The sequence below is a fragment of the Phoca vitulina genome, unplaced genomic scaffold (assembly GCF_004348235.1).
Source record: "Phoca vitulina isolate PV1807 unplaced genomic scaffold, GSC_HSeal_1.0 scaffold4, whole genome shotgun sequence".
Classification (NCBI taxonomy): domain Eukaryota; kingdom Metazoa; phylum Chordata; class Mammalia; order Carnivora; family Phocidae; genus Phoca; species Phoca vitulina.
The window spans coordinates 17,242,488-17,259,163 of NW_022589707.1; the positions used below are offsets into that span (position 1 = coordinate 17,242,488).

Below are 16,676 nucleotides of genomic sequence, written 5' to 3' on the forward strand. Positions count from 1 at the left end.
ACTGCCTGCAAACTACCAACTCCCATAGTTTTCATCCTAAGCATTTCTCAAAAATGATATACCCCAATCATACATACTGGTTAGGCAAGCACCTTTGCTGCCAAAAGATCCAACAACTAGCTCAAAAACAGTGTAACTAATAATTACAGTTACCACTTGCAACAGATTAAACAAGTGACCCCAGAGTATATGTATACCAAGATTCATTTCTTCCTTGAACAAAACATATGGAACTGGCCTTATAAAACGACCAGGCCTTATAATCATGCACGTGAGATACAGATACTTCTCCTCTCCTTATTCTCAGAGAAGTAAAATCTTGTTAATAAATAAAACTTAACCACTGCTCTTAACCACTGCCCACCCATCCCAACCCTAACTCCTCTCAAACCCCTTAGGGAGGAATGCGAGCAACGCCTGCCCAAAACAAAGCAGAGCAGTGAGTGTGGTTCAGGAGAAACTGACACCTGCCCAACGATAGCTAGGATGCAGACATTAGGAAACAATACTCTGGAGATTTAAAATACTGTCTTTTAGCATTCTCACACATATGTACCATGTTTAAGTATTCTCCAGCATCTTCCCTTTGGTTTTTGAAAAGAGGCTCCACTGCCTCTCTATTCTCACCTGCGTGTTCTCCCCTTCCAGCCTCGGTGGTCGGATACTGGACAGGTGGATGGTCTTGTAGTCACCAGAGTTCAGTTTCACGACAATGGCATCTGCATTCAGCACCTGCATCACCTGTGGGCAAAAGGCAAAAACGCTTAAACCTGCTCCAATGGGCCAGACCTCACAGCACACATGGTAAGGAGCAAGGCCCACCATAGTCATAGGAAGAAAAGTCAATAGCCATTTGGGGGTAGATCCAGTATCATCCTTCACAGTGCAATGATGTTGGAGAAAACAATGCTATAATTATCAGTCCCCAAAGACCTTATTATGATTTCTCAATGAGGCAGAATCTATATCATTCACAAAAATTATCTTTTTTATCTTTTGCCCTGACCAAAACTTGCAGTTAACTACAAAGCTTACTGGAAATCTAGTCTCTGTGTTATTCAAGATATTCCTTGAAACAGGTTCTAAACTAATATCAAATCTGTATCTCAATGTGAATCTAGGAAAAGAGGCAAAGGCTGGATTAGAAGATATCAGCACTAGATAAGAACCAAAATAGGATGCTCTAAAAGAGAGCAGAAAAATCAAAGACAAGTGAAGGGCAAAAAGAATTGTCATCACAGTGTGGGAAAGGAGAGGCTCAGCTGTTAATCTCAGGGCAGAAACATTAAATTGCTAAGATACTACTTCAACTACTCGGAAAGCCAACTTTTCAGAGCACTACTATGGGCAACTTTGTTTTAAACCCCCATACCGGTAGCATCGGGGCCCACTCTCAGCTAAAGAAGATTAACTTCCACTCTTGGGTAACCTACAAGGATATCTATTCAAAGGGCAAAAGCACAAATATTCCTCTCTGGAGGTTATGAGAACATTCCACCAATGTGTACAGAATGAAATTGCACTGAAACCAGCCTAGGACCACATCAGGGTTATAACTAGAACCTATAATTCAGCTAGCAGTCTACAATTCATTCGATTATATTCAGAGCCTGTTGTTACAAGGCTGTTTGGGTTTTTTGGTTTTTGGTGTTGTTTTGTTTTTTTTTTTTAAACAAGTAATACTTTTCTACAAGGTAGCTATTGACTACAAATCACTGTCACCATCCACTTTGTCTGCAGAATCAAAACTAACTCTTCCAGGCTTCAATCAGGCCCCATCAGGAGCCAACAGGCAGCTGAACAAACTACAGGGTCAGTTGCCACAGTGAGGGCAGACTCGCAAAATTTCCCTTCTCTTTCATGTGAGAAACAAAAGGAGCTAGACTCTCCTTTGCTATGGTGGATATCACACTGATAAGTATCCTAAAAGAGCCCTCACTAACTATTCTCTGGAAGGCTTCACATCTTTTAAAACAGAATACACCCATTTACTTGCAGACTCTTCCAAAAATGGCTATTCTCTACCTTTTCCAAAGAATCAGCCAACCACACACCAAGAAGAGTAAAGACTGATTGAAGGGATAATCTGAAGGAAGAGGAAAAACCAAAACAAGTGAAAAATTATACGTGACAGGAAATAGCAGGAAAAAAGTGCCATCACACAGAGTGAATGGAAAAAGAAAGAGGACAGTTGGAATCAAGCTGTAATCCATGGAAGGCTGACTATATGCCTGGCAGATGTGAAGACATCCCTGGGTTTTACCACCACAAGTAATGGGAAGCAAGTGTAGGGAAAAACAGGCCAGTGACCAGAAGAGTAATGAAAGGTCTGAGAGGGGCACCTGGGTGGCTCAGTTGTTAAGCATCTGCCTTTGGCTCAGGTCATGATCCCAGGGTCCTGGGATCGAGCCCCGCATCAGGCTCCCTGCCCCGCGGGAAGCCTGCTTCTCCCTCTCCCACTCCCCCTGCTTGTGTTCCCTCTCTCGCTGTCTCTCTCTCTGTCAAATAAATAAAGTAAGTCTTTAAAAATAAATAAATAAATAAAAAAGAAAGGTCTGAGAAAGAACGGTGTAGATGAGGAGAGCGGGTATTTTTAATTTTCAAATATGTAAGATTAACCTGCAAACCTCAACATGGCAAAAGACCAGTCTCAAATAGCCACTGCCATTCTGCTTTAACCTTTTTGATAGATCTGAGAATCGCAAAAGCTAAACACTAAAACCCAGACAGCCAGAACCCAAAACTCACCTGGCCAGAAAAAATTAGTGAAGTCCAAGGGCAATCAAAAGCACGATCTGTGATCACATGAGGACAACAAGGTCAGGGATGGTTACCTGGGTATGGGTGGTAAGAAAGTCTACTGGACCCTCCAAAGCAAAGAATAATCACACAGAACTTAAAAACAGTCCAGAAGATATAACCAAAACTACAGATTCACCAACTGAAAGAAAAAGAGTACATCTTGTTCCCATTACCATCTAGACACATTAACGCCAAGCAAAAATGCCCATCACAATGGAATCTTCCTCCCAACTCCCTAAAGATACCAACAGTGGTTTGGACAACTGAACAAAAGAGAAAGACCAGAGCTAATAATTTTTCTATCCTTCAAAATTCCACATTTGGGTAAAAAAAGAAATATCATAAAATGGATGACAAAACTTTCGTGGGGTGCAGTATCCATGATACAGGTTATTCTGCTATCCTATCTTCAAATCAAGGAGAAGAAAAATTCCACAAAGCCACACCAAGCGAAACAGCTACTACAGCAAATCAATACTGCTCTTCCCTCAAAGTACAAGACCATCATCTCGAATGTACACACCTCCCAGTATTTCTGAAATCTCAATGATGGACAGAGCTATGCATTCCTCTCACACCAAAACTAACTATTATTAAATTATCAAGTGCCAAAAACATAGAGAAATTCCCATAATCAAGACATGAGAAATACCCAGACATTCTCCACTCCCTCATCACGCTCAGAGAAGAATAAAACCAGGGAAAGCATCGTAGTGCTCACACCTTCACCCCCTGATTATAGAATGCGAAGATCTGAGCATACCCCTGTGACAAGTTACTGGCATTCGTCACCCCTTAGAATGTGTTAGCAGCGGCAGCAAATGGATTCTTAGAGCTGTAAATTTCAGGCCTCAGCAGCAGACTCTGTGCTCGGCATCTCCCTGATTAGAAACCTCCTCTTCAGGAACTGCACACTCTGATGCTGGCAACCTAACGAGGCTCAGCTTTCTGAGGAAGTGGTGTATGGTGAGTGCGTGTGTGTGTGTGTCAATGTGTGTATGTAAGTGGGGTTTATGACTTTTTATTCCTCTTTAAATTGTGTCATTACTGTCCAGAGAACAAGCAGCTCCTGAGCAGAGGCACAGAAAAAGTAATAGAATAGTGGTTATAGTCACATACTGTGCAATAAGTAAAATGCAGAGTGGATTACTGTTCAAAGCCTGCTCTCAGCACCACTGCAGACCACATTTATAACCGTGATATTTCTTACGGTGCTTTCACCAGGATAAGTCTATGTATGCCCACGTCACCCACTCTCTCCACATGCTAACAGATCTCTAATCACTCCACCCCTATACACACCTATCATACCACATACTCCAAGGGATAACCTAAGGGACAGGGGTTTCTGCACAGCAAAAGTTACTAGCTGGACTCACAATACAAGCCCTAAATCCAATTTCTCCATTTCTTAAAGCCCAACTGTAAAAGGAAAAATGAGTGGCTTAATGATGAGGAGTGTAGGCTAAGGGCTGCCGCAAGTCAAGAGAACTACAGAGTTCTGTCAGGGGCAAGGGACATCCATTCCCATTTCTGGCCTGTTGCCACACTCCCCATCTGCAGAGCCTGTCCACAGTGCTCACTGGGAGGCCAAGGGCTGCTACCGTTCAGCTTCCTAAACCCCTGCAGCATATATATAATGAGCAATAAGAGCCAACAACAGTTTCCTGAGCTACAGAAATACTCAGAATAGCTCCCCAGATGCAACTACCAATACTCGCAAAGCTGCCTAAATTATCAGTGCTGGACAAAAATAAAAGGACCATCAGCGCACACGGGGCTTCTCTGGGTGCCACCAAGGAGTGCCTTTGATGGGGCCACTGGGAACGGGACACCAAATTCCCTTATTACTGTCTGAAATCATGACACCCAGCTGCTTCTCCTGCGCCCTAAGGCTGTATGCTAGGTCTCTTCTCCCCCAAGCTCACCGTGGAAACACTACTGAAGCAGCACCAGAAGTGAGTAAAAAGGGAGTACACCATAACTGTTAAAGCCATGGCCTAGAGCCGCCTCCACCCCCAGATGCCTGAGCCACTCCCAGAAGGGTACAGCGGCCACCCTGTACCCTTGACAAAAGACTAAGCCCAACAATGTCTTGATGCAAATAATTCCAGGCACCTAAGCATGAGCAAGCAGACTAGTCGATAAGAAGTACTTGAAAGGAAACCAGGCATCGAACAAATCCCAACAGATGGGGCACCCTACAACATACCCGACCAGCACTCTGCAAAACTGTCATGGTCATCAAAAGCAAAGAAAGTCCGAGAGACTATCACATCCAAAAGGAGCCTAACAAGACATGACAACTAAATTTAGTATGCTATGGTGGATGAGATTCTGGAACAGAAAAACAGACTAAAGAAAAACTAAGGAAATCTGACTAAAGTATGGACTTCAATTGATCATAACATATCAATATTGGTACACTAATAATAAATGTACCACACTCGTGTCAGATTATAGAAAAAACTAGGAGGAAGGCAGTGGTAATGTGGGAACTCTGTACCATCTGCTCAATTTTTCTGTGAATTTAGAAGTGTTTTAAAAAAAAAAATCTCAATTGAAAAAAACAAGTAAATATTTTTTACAAATCTCTTCTAATTCAACTTTATTTTCTTATCAGCACGTCAGTTTACTAACTTAAGCTACAAACCAGGTCTCGGTCTCATTTTGGTGCAGAGCCACCTTCCTAACCAAACCATCCCCAGAACTTCCTCTTCACCTGGAAGCCCTATGGCAGAAGTCCAGGAAATAGCTAATATTTTTTATTTTGTTCTCTCCACATTACTAAATGCAAATGTAACAGAAGGTCTAGATAATACCAAAAATATTAAAAGGTGGCTTTGCTTAAAAACCATCTCAAAGAAGCATGACAATGAACTCCATTCAGAGCTATGACTAGAAGAAGCACAGCAAAAAAATGATCAGGGCCAAACCAAGTCAGTCTCAGAATCTACTGCATGCATCCATGAATAGCTTTAACCTGACCTCCAAAACTGCACATGGCCACCTAGTCCAGACAGCTGACTACTTAGGGTAATCTTCCAGACAGAGCCCTAGATGGTAAGCTCCTTAAAAGCAGGAACCACTTCTCATTCTTCTGCATCTTCTCAAAGCAGAGGGCTCTGCTTGTTTAAGCAATCACTTGGTACAGAGAACCAAGCAAGAGGCCTCTAACCACGCAGGGCATTGAGAAGACTCCACCTCCTGAAAACATGCTGTCACTGCCCAGCCCTCCCACCACCCCTGAGTGTTATTCAGGTCTCTAAAATCTGCAAGGCCCAAGAATCCAGCAGCAGCGACAGGGAAGCCAAGCCACGTGCTCAGGGGACCATATGGCTACAAACAGCACAGATCAGCTAAAACGCCACAGGGAAGGCAGGCAGGAAACTGGCAAGCCAAGACAGGCACAAAAGTCTCAAGCAGGCTCAGCTAATCGCTGTGAAGTGAACATGCTTCTCTGCTAACCTGGAGAGACAAGGAGAGCCCTCCCTTGCATATCCTTCCTTAAGAAGTGAAACTGTTTAAGCAGAGGATGGAAAACATTCTTTCAGCAGGCTACATTTATCAAGACAATACTTCATTGATTTCAAGTCCCTCAGAAGTGAGACTCTTGGCCAACACATCTCATCTACAGCATCAGTTCCAGAAATCACCTATAGAGCCCAAGAGGCACCCAGTTCAAGAGTTCACAGGTTATCTTTTGCAGGCTTTTCCGGCTATTTAGCTGTTCCCTGTACAATTAGTTTCTAGGAGACTGGGCAGGTGACTGCTAAAGACAGAACCATTATTCGTTCTGGCCTTACAGTCATATGAGCCTCAGAGCAGAATCCTTCAGCAAAAAACTTATAGGACTGTCAGACTAGGTTTGTGAAGTCTCAGGGTACCTTAGGACCCTTTTAGGTTTCCTTGAAAAAGTAGCATTGTATTAACAGACATTTTTAACAGGTAAAAGGACTACAAAACGGCAGCTGGGTTCTAGGTTATGAAAAGAAATGCAGATCATTTTTTTCCTTTTGGATATAATGTGGATATCCCGTGCTCTTTAACAGGGGATAGCAAACTATGACCCAAGGGCTATCTAGCCCACTGTCTACTGTTGTGAATAAAGTCTTACTGGAACACAACCATGCCAATTCATTTATATAACATCTATAGCCTGTTTTCTTGCTACGGTAGCAGAGTCAAGTAGTTGCAACAGAGACTACGTGGCCCACAAAACTTAACATATTTACTATATGGTCCTTTAAGAAAAAGTTGGTCCACCTCTATTCTACAACATATCAGAAAATGAACACACATAGGGCTATACATGGTTAACATTCCTAGAAAGCTATTTGGCAAATGTGCTCTAAAACATTCCTGTGGAAATAAATGCCATTTACATAGAGATTTATTCCATTTTCTAAATAATGGAAAAATTATACACTATACGAATATCGACCTATTGGGGACTGGTTACATAAATTATGCAGTCCTACAGTGGTACATTATGAACAAACTAAAGCAAGCTCAAACATTTACTTTGGCACTCTCCCTAAATACCTTTAAACAAAAATAAAGGGATTTGGGGTTGGGGGTAAGTCCAGTAAGATAAAGATAATGGGAGAGAAGAATACGGCAACAAAACATTGGAAGCTAGAAAGCAAAGAGATGAGTGGTAACAGACTCCACAGAAGCTGAATCCCGGCTAGTGATAAGAAAATGTAATAGCCAATCTGATTTATACTGCAAAATTCCTCCACCTGCCAAGACAGAGAAATTGTCAAATCAGGAATCTCAGGTGGAGATGAAAATGGGACCAAAACCTACAACTGGATTTCAAGATCTATACCATGAATCCCATATATAGGTTCACTGCTTTTAACCCACTGTTCGAGACCTCATTCTTAAATAAGAGAGATAAGCAAAGATCACCAGGTATCTAAGGAAAGCCTCTCATACAAAAAAAAAGGGGGAGGGGGGAACCAAAATAACCAAAGAGAATTAAAAACAACTTGGAAAATACATACTATGCAAGTAAAGAAATTTTTCAAAAAATTATAATTAATTCCTCAGAAAGCTAATAGATGATATTTCATCTCTGAAAAAAGTGGTATTACTATTAAAAAAATAACAAGAGAAAATAGACAACAGAATGGAATAAAGAGCCCATAAATAAACTCATGCTATATGGTCAATTAATTTACAACAAGAGAAAGAAAGAATATACAATGGAAAAAAGGCAGTCTCTTCAGTAAATGGTGCTGGGAAAAGCTACATGCAAAAGAATGAAACTGAACCACTTTCTTACACCAGACACAAAAATAAACTCAAAACGGATTAAAGACCTAAATTTAAGACCTAAAACCATAAAACTTCTAAAAGAAAACATAGGCAGTAATCTCTTGGACGTCGACCTTAGCAATATTTTTCTCTGGATCTGTCTCCTCAAGCAAGGGAAACAAAAAGCAAAACATAAACTATTGGGACGACATCAAGCTATAAAGCTTTTGCACAGCAAAGGAAATCAAAAATGAAAAGGTAACCTACTGAACAGAAGATATTTGCAAATGAAGTATCTGTTGATAAGGGGTTAATATCCAAAATATATAAAGAACTCAACGGAACAACATCAAAAAACAATCCAATTTAAAAACGGACAGAGGACTTGAACAGGCATTTCTCCAAAGAAGACATACAGATGGCCAAGAGACGCATGAAAAGATGCTCAACCTCACTCATCACCAGGAAAATGCAAATCAAAACCACAATGAGATATCACCTCACACCTGTCAGAATGGCTAGTGTCAAAAAGACAAGAAATAAGAAGTGTTGGTGAGGATGCAGAGGAAAGGGAACCCTCATGCTTACTAGTGGAAATATAAACTGGTGCAGCCACTGCAGAAAACAGGTTAGGTTGCTTAAAAAATAAATAAATAAATAAATAAATAACAGAAATACCATACAACCCAGTAATTACACCTCTGAGTATATTCAAAGAAAACAAAAACACTAATCTGAAAAGATATATGCACCCCCATGTTTATTGCAGCTTTATAATAGCCAAGATATGGAAGCAACCTAACCACTGATAGATGAATGTATAAAGAAGATGTGGTGTGTGTGTACACACACACACACACACACACACACACACACAGGAATAGTACTCCACCTTAAAGAGTGAAATCATGCCAGGGTGCCTGGGAGCCTCAGTCGTTAAGAGTGAAATCATGCCATTCACAACAACATGGATGAACCTAGGGGATATCATGCTAAGTGAAATAACTCAGAAAAAGACAAATGCCACAGGATTTCACTTACACATGGAATCTTAAAAAAACAAAAAACAAAAAAACACAACAGGTGAACAAACAAATAAAACAGAAAGACTCATAAATACAGAGAACAAGTTGGTGATTGCCAGAGGGGTGGGGGGATGAGGGCAAAATAGGTGAAGAGGTTATAAAATAAATAACGAAGATGAAAAGTACAGCATAGGAAATATAGTCAATGATAGTGTAATAACTTCGTATGATGATGGATGGTAACTACTCTTATCATGGTAAGCTCTATATAATGTATAGAATCATCAAATCACTATGTTATACACCTGAAACTAATGTAATACTGTATGCCAACTACATTTTAATAAAAATAAAAGAACCATTCAGAGAACAACAACAACAACAAACAAGCTCTTAAAATACAGTATCATAAATGAAATATTCAGTAGCAGGGCCAAAAGGTAAATATAAAAGAATTCAGAAAGAACAAGAGACAGATGAAAAATAGGAGGAAAAAATTAGAGAAGACCAGTCAACAAAGTCAAACATCTGCTAGAAAATAGCAGAGAAACTTGTTGGAAATTGACAACAAAAAATAGCTGAAGCTCCCAGACACAAAGAACTAACATGGATAAACACAGTGCACCACTGGAAATTTCAGATAAAAAAGAATATGTGAAGACTTCACAGAAAGAAAAATCATATTAAGGATGAGGAATCAAAATGTTATCAGACCTCTTAAAAAGAAAAAAAAAAAACAGAAAAGAGAAAAAAATCTCCAATAGTTAAATGACAGTGGAGCAATGCCTTCACAATTATGAAGGAAAATAACTTCTAACATAAAATTCTATATCCAGCTAAACTATAGATCGAGTGTAATTACAAAATAGACATGAAAAGTCTCAAAACATTTACCTGCCAAGCACTCTTCCCAAGAAGCTAGAGAATGCATGCCACCGAAATAAAGTAGTAAAATTATAAAGAAGCCAAGGGATCCAGCAAACTATAGCTCCAACCCAGAGTAAGGCAAAGAAAACCGCAGGAAAATGGTGAAGATATCCAAAGGTGACAGCTTTATAACAATGAAAAAAGAAGAACAAAAGAACTAGTCCAGACTGGTACAGGTCACAAGGCTCCTGGAAAGTATTATTGAAAAAGATAAAATTAACAGGCTGAATCAATGTCTTAAGAGGAGATTTAGACAGGTAGAGTCTGGGGGTCAAATTAATAAGTACACAAAAAAATACATAAACCTTTAAAATTATTAAGTCCAGGGTAAACAAAAAGTTCTGCAGAAAATGAAATGTAATCATAATATATCATATGGCTCAGTGGTAATTAGCATTTACAAAGTAAAGATTGAACCAGAATTAGGATACAGTCCTACTGGAAGGATTAGGGAAAAATACATGCACACCCATGTGAATCCTCATCTTCAATGGTATGAAGGAAAAGGGTCATACCTGACACTGAAAAGTTAACAAAGAGCAATAAAAACATTTTATTCAAAGATATGGATCAGCCAAGAATTGAAAATGGCTGCCTCAAGAGACTGGGAAAATGGACTAGTACATTTCTTAATAAGCCCATGGAGTTCTTTAAATTTTTATGCATTAAAAATAAAAACTTACAAACTTGAAAAAATTATATACAAAAGAATACAGCTCAGTACTACTCAAAAGTGGCTACCAGTCTGCAATGAGAGATGGAGCTTGTACCAGAACATAAATCAACTACATCACTGAGAACACTGCTGACATTTTTTCTGTAGCAAGTTCTGTTGTTTTTTTTTTAAGATTTTATTTATTTATTTGACAGAGAGAGAGATAGCGAGAGAGGGAACACAAGCAGGGGGAGTGGGAGAGGGAGAAGCACGCCTCCCGCAGAGCAGGGAGCCCAATGCGGGGCTCGATGTGGGGCTCGATCCCAGGACCCTGAGATCATGACCCGAGCCGAAGGCAGACGCTTAACGACTGAGCCACCAGGTGCCCTGCAAGTTTTTCTTGATGAAAGAAGCAATGCCTTGAGTTACATTCTGGCTCAAGCTCCTTATATTCTATCAAGGCACTCTGAGTAGGACTGGTAGAGATCAAGGGTCAGCACACTTTTCTGTACAGGGCCAGATAGCAAACATCCTAGGCTTTGCAGGCTATATGGTCTCTGTCACAACTACTCACCTCTGCCACTGTATCACAAAAACAGCTATTGACAACCTGTAAACAAATGTGGCCATGATCCAATGTATTTATGACACTGATATTAAAATGTTGTATCATTTTCATGTGCCACAAAATTTTCTATATAAAACCCATCCATACTTCACAGGCCATACAAAACAAGTAGTGGGCCAGACTTGGCCCATGGGCCACAGTCTGCCAGCCCTGGGATAGACGGTATGATAAATTAAAAAAAAAAAATGCTATGTGATAGTTTCATCTAGTATGAGAGTTTTTTCTTTTCCTTTTTATGCTTTTCTCCTATTTAAAAAAATAATAATAATGCTGAAGAATATCTAAAGCTCAAGAAGCTTTAAAACCATTTATCTACCTATAAATACATCTCTCTACTCTCTGAGCAGGCCTATATCCCAAATGACCTCAATTTATATTAAAGATACTACAGGAGAATGGCTATTCCCCATAATCCTCAGACGGTTTTTAGAGGCAATTTCCTCTATTCCGCCATTTTAACAAACAAAACTTCATTGTAATGAAAAAAGCCTCACTCTGTCTTAAAACACAACAATTGTATCCTGGAATCCTAGATTTAAAGAGGAAAGATGCCAGCTCTCTCGTACTTATCAATGAAGTCATAGTTAAGAAAAATACAAAGCTACTGACTCAATCATCTCATCTTTCAAATTTCTTCCTTCAGCAATGCATTAGCAATGCATTAAAGTTCCCCCAACCAGCAAAGGCCCAAAGTCCTTCAAAATCTTCTGGGTTTCTCTATAAACTCCGTTTCAACTGAAGAGGGGCCAGAAGGGACAGTACAAGATAAGCCTCATCTACATCACTAATATCACAGCCTCTCCCAGTGATGGTGAAAACCGGAAGGCCTGACTCCCTTGCTGAGTGAATGATCATCCTTTCACTGTGTGGCTATACAGGAAACATAAGCAGTAAGTTCCAGTTAGGGAGAACAACCGTGTCCAAGTTTCCAAGCTAGTACAGTCCTCACACAGAAAGGAAGCAGGGTTGCATTCTGGTCTGTGCCAAGACTTGGAAGAAGCATGGGGGGGTATCCAACCAGGGACTATTCCCACTAATGTCCACTAAAAGACCCAATTATGGCTAACTTGACAGCTGCCTGGAGACCACCTACTACAAGAGGGAGAGAAGACACTTGAGCACTCTGTGACTTATTGTTTTGGGCATCATAAAAAAGAAAGTGAAGAAATTCAGCCAATTCCTCAGAGACTGTTAAAATTTTACAATTCTAAAAGAAACTGGCCCAGGAGTTTTCAGGCTGACAGTGCCACCTAGTGGCTTTCCAACTTAAACTCATTTGGGGCAGCCACCTCAAAGGGGATACAGGTATGTTCATTAACCTCTTTTAGTTCATAAAAACAGAGCTTCCAGCATCTCTTGCCAAAAATAAAAACAGACTGGAAAACATCACAGCATTCTGGGCAAGTGAGGAAAACAGGTCTACCACTCAAGGTACCAAACCCAGCAACTAAGAAAAAAAACAGCACTGTTGCTGGACCCAAACAATCAAACAGCAGTAGTTCCTGTCAAAGGAATCCAACCCAGGATACTGCAGGAGAGCTCTCAGAAAAACACAGCACATGAGAAAAAACTCAAAACCAACGAGAGTCCCAAAATAGAAAGAAGAGAAGGTTGATTTGACATAGGAAATCTAAGAGAAAGCCATTTGTCAGGCAGACAGAAAGAAGTCCTACAATAGGAGAGAGATTCCAAGATGGCAACGTCCACAACTTTAACTCATGAACTTCTAAACGAAGTTATGCAAATTTATGACAAGAAAGCTCTTACGGTTTCTAAGTCCCCTGCAATAAACACACACACACAGGCAATCACTGCACAGACATGCACACACCACTCGCTTGCCCTAAAATAGAAATGGTTCAGCTCTGGATTGATTGTTCAGATGTTTGTACTATCACCAGCTGACAATGTCCACCATGCATCTTAAGATGCCAAGAATGACTCACCTTGGCAACAAACTGCTTGTCCTTCTGGTCCAAATTAGCAGTGGGAGCCACATAGTCTCTCCATATTCTCAGCCTGCGTTCCTTGGCAAACCTGGCAACAAAATCAAGGATGCAAATCATTCCGGCAGAATAGGTCAGCAAATGGCACCCACCATCACCATGGGAGCAAACAGTACAGAATCCTACTCTACCTCATAGACAAGACACCCAAGGGAAAGGCCACCTGTGAAAGCAGAACGAAGTGTGAAAGCCACAGGAAGGAGTGTACAGCAACTGGACTGTCCAAGATGTATACAGACCACACACCCTTGGCTGGCAGACCGGGGTCTAGGTGTGCACTTTTTCGAGCCCAGACAGTACAAGCCCATCTTGAATTAGCTCGTTAGCTTATCCAGTCTCTCCTGAGGGACTACTAACTGCCAGGCGCTGGAATGACAAACACAGAGCAACTGCTCTCTGAAGTGGGAAGAACACCCACATCTAAACAAACAAATACATTTTTTAAAAAACACAGGCCTGCTCAATTTCCATTTGAATAAAAAAAAAAGATTATCAGCTAACCAAATCTTATGTGAAAAACAGAACAAAATGGTCTCTGTAGTACATCTAAAGAAGAAAAGGGACAAAAATCCAATAGAAGTTCACCGACAAAAGTGAAAAAATGGTGTTGGCAGACATTCGTTTTACAGTACCAAAACCACTAGGAATTTTTTCAGTCAGGCTAAGAGAGCGAAATGGAATATGTGCAAAGATTTTAAAAAACCAGTGAACAGCTATGTTTTCAAATATACTTTTTGTGTTTTGTATTTACAAAAGTCTTTACAAATAAATGGATACATGTGCAAGGGAAAGGAACTCTTATTTCTGAAAACAGTATTGCAACCTTTTTGTAAAAGAAGCACTAAAATGATAAAGAGACAAAGTAGCATGTAGTAGTTATAAAATACATAAAATTCTCTGACAGATTTAACAGTGCAAGCAAGTCAAATACTGCATGCAAAAGAGCAGGCAAGTAATCACATATTATTGAAATATGATTTGCATTCCTTGCTCTAAACCTGTGTTTAAAATCCCATAAAATCTATAGATGTTATAAAACATGTAGATACTACTGCCATTGTACTCACTTTCTTCAAAGAGAAGCAGGAACTTAAAGAATGCAAAAAGAATTATCAACCAAAATTATATTTAGAATAATGGACTTACAGGATTTTCTGAACAAAAAAATTTTGAGCATCACAGAATAATTAGAGGTATTTGGAACACTGTATTTGACAAGAGTATTTTATATTTTGAATTTAATTGTGGAACATAAAGACTAAAAAATGTTATACAATTTTTTTAATCAGATACGCCATATCTGATGGCCCAGATTAAAATCTACTTTTATAAAAAAAGTTGCAAGTCTTTCTGCTTATAGGCACAGAAGGATGTGAAAGACTCAGGGAAGAAAACTATACTCCTCCAGTTCATGTTCTTGCACATCTCTTAGCTGTGTGCCTCAAAGGCCAAAAATGGGAAGTTGTCAAGACCATTATAACTTTATGATTCTGAAATAAGTCATACAACACCCCTTGAGAGTGGATCATTGTCATCAGTGGTTGGTGGGTCTTCTGCTTAAATGTATCCTGGGAGATGGTGGTTGGGGCTCTCCCCAAGCATCATCTCTATTCATCTACTCTTGCTGCCTGCTTCATTTTCTTCCATTTACCCCATCAAGTGAATGAAGTTCACCTACGCCTGGATATTCTTGACCTTGACACTTGAAATACCCACCCAATCTTTGGAATATCCAACTACTGTTTTTGTAGAAATAAGTTATTTTCTACATAGTCTTTAACCACAAGGGACCTAGCTAAAAACATGACACCACCACCTCACACTTACGATAACATTTTTAATTAAAATATGCTTCAATAGATGAGGGCAAGAGGCCTCACGATAACATTGAATAGTCCTGTTTTAGGACCTACAGGCTCTATCTTTCCATCATACCCCTGGCTCCAGCCTACCTGTTTGGTAGTAGCTGGTAAGTGATTGTATCATCCTCAAATGAGCCTCAAGTTTCTTTCATTCCAAATGCCTAAAACTCAGAATTTCAATGAGGGGCTTGGGAAAAAAAAAGTCACCCCAAAACATTAAAGCAGCAAATCCGGTGAAGAACAATTTCTGAATGAAAATCTAGCCCTTACTGTATAGCAGTGAATCAGAAAACCCAAAGACTTCTAAGTAAGCAACTCCTCTATGAGATCTTAGCCTCTTTTGGAACTTCCTTAATCCTTTACTGAAATATAACAAATACTGACATAGATAGGTGAGAGAAGATCACAAGATTTCTTTCCCTGAAGATCCTAAACAAGATCTTTGGCTGGAAGCCTTCCCTGACAGACCTTACCTCTCAGCTGCCCTCAGCTTTTCTGCACCCCGAGTATAAACTGCAATCGACCAATCCACACAGCGAGCAAAACCTTCTTTCAGGAGGAGCTCTGTGATGTTGCCATTCTGAAAAACAAGGCACATGAGAAGGCAGGCACAAGAGAATCCATTTCTCTAGACTTTTGACACAATCAACAGCCACAATCCATACTGCAGTTCATATTAAAAAAGGGGGGGGGGAAGGGGGAAGGAAGGAAGGAAGGAAGGAAGGAAAGAAGGAAGGAAGGAAGGAATAAAGGCACTTCTCTCATTAAGAAACCAGCTCTGAAATGGGAGACACCACTCTGCAGCAACTCCTAACAGCCTTGGCTTCCCATCCCCACAACACCCAGCACAGTAACTCTCACTTAACAGGAGTAGGATAAATGTTAGTGGCGTTGAATGGAATTGACATTTCAATAGCTCTTCTTGTGGGCAGAGGAGGATGTTAATCTTCAGTAGAGATTACACCTTATTATTTCCTTCCCTAAGATCAGCACTTACTCCCCTTTTCATAAGGAGAAAGCTAAAGAACGGGCTGAGTAAGGGAATAACTTCAGCTACATTTTGCCCAGTGAATTACAATTCCCATTCTACTGTGACACAGAGCCATCTGGTAGGGCACAGGCAGACAGCTAGTCCTCCAGAAGAAACAGACATGACCTTGGCACATTCCAAACCAAGCCTCCCAGCCTTCCACAACAGCCATCATGAAAGAATTCTCTAGCCAAAGAATAAGTAACAGTAGTTTAATATGTACCAGATATAGGTTACAATAATGAAAATTCACTTGCACTTGGGTGGTACAAAACAACGTCACTTCCTTTCCAGGAGGAACCCACCTACCAAAGTCTACGCCTGGGAAGAACTGATAGTCACAATTAGAAGAACATAAAGAACCTATTTCCTGCTCAAAAGCAGAGTTAGGGGCGCCTGGGTGGCTCAGTCGGTTGAGCGACTGCCTTCGGCTCAGGTCATGATCCTGGAGTCCCGGGATCGAGTCCCACATCGGG

The 16,676-nt window shown here is 40.3% G+C and overlaps 1 protein-coding gene across 1 annotated transcript in view; it reads right to left on the minus strand.

Annotated features, from left to right (window-relative positions):
* The window catches only part of SND1 (staphylococcal nuclease and tudor domain containing 1), a 409,526-nt gene that overhangs the window by 349,390 nt on the left and 43,460 nt on the right, over positions 1-16,676 (minus strand). Inside the window, exons 8-10 of the mRNA XM_032401299.1 lie at positions 15,644-15,750; positions 13,249-13,339; positions 628-741 (exon numbers count right to left, since the gene is read on the minus strand). Of these exons, the coding sequence (XP_032257190.1) occupies positions 628-741; positions 13,249-13,339; positions 15,644-15,750 (312 nt within the window). The remainder of the gene's footprint in view (positions 1-627; positions 742-13,248; positions 13,340-15,643; positions 15,751-16,676) is intronic.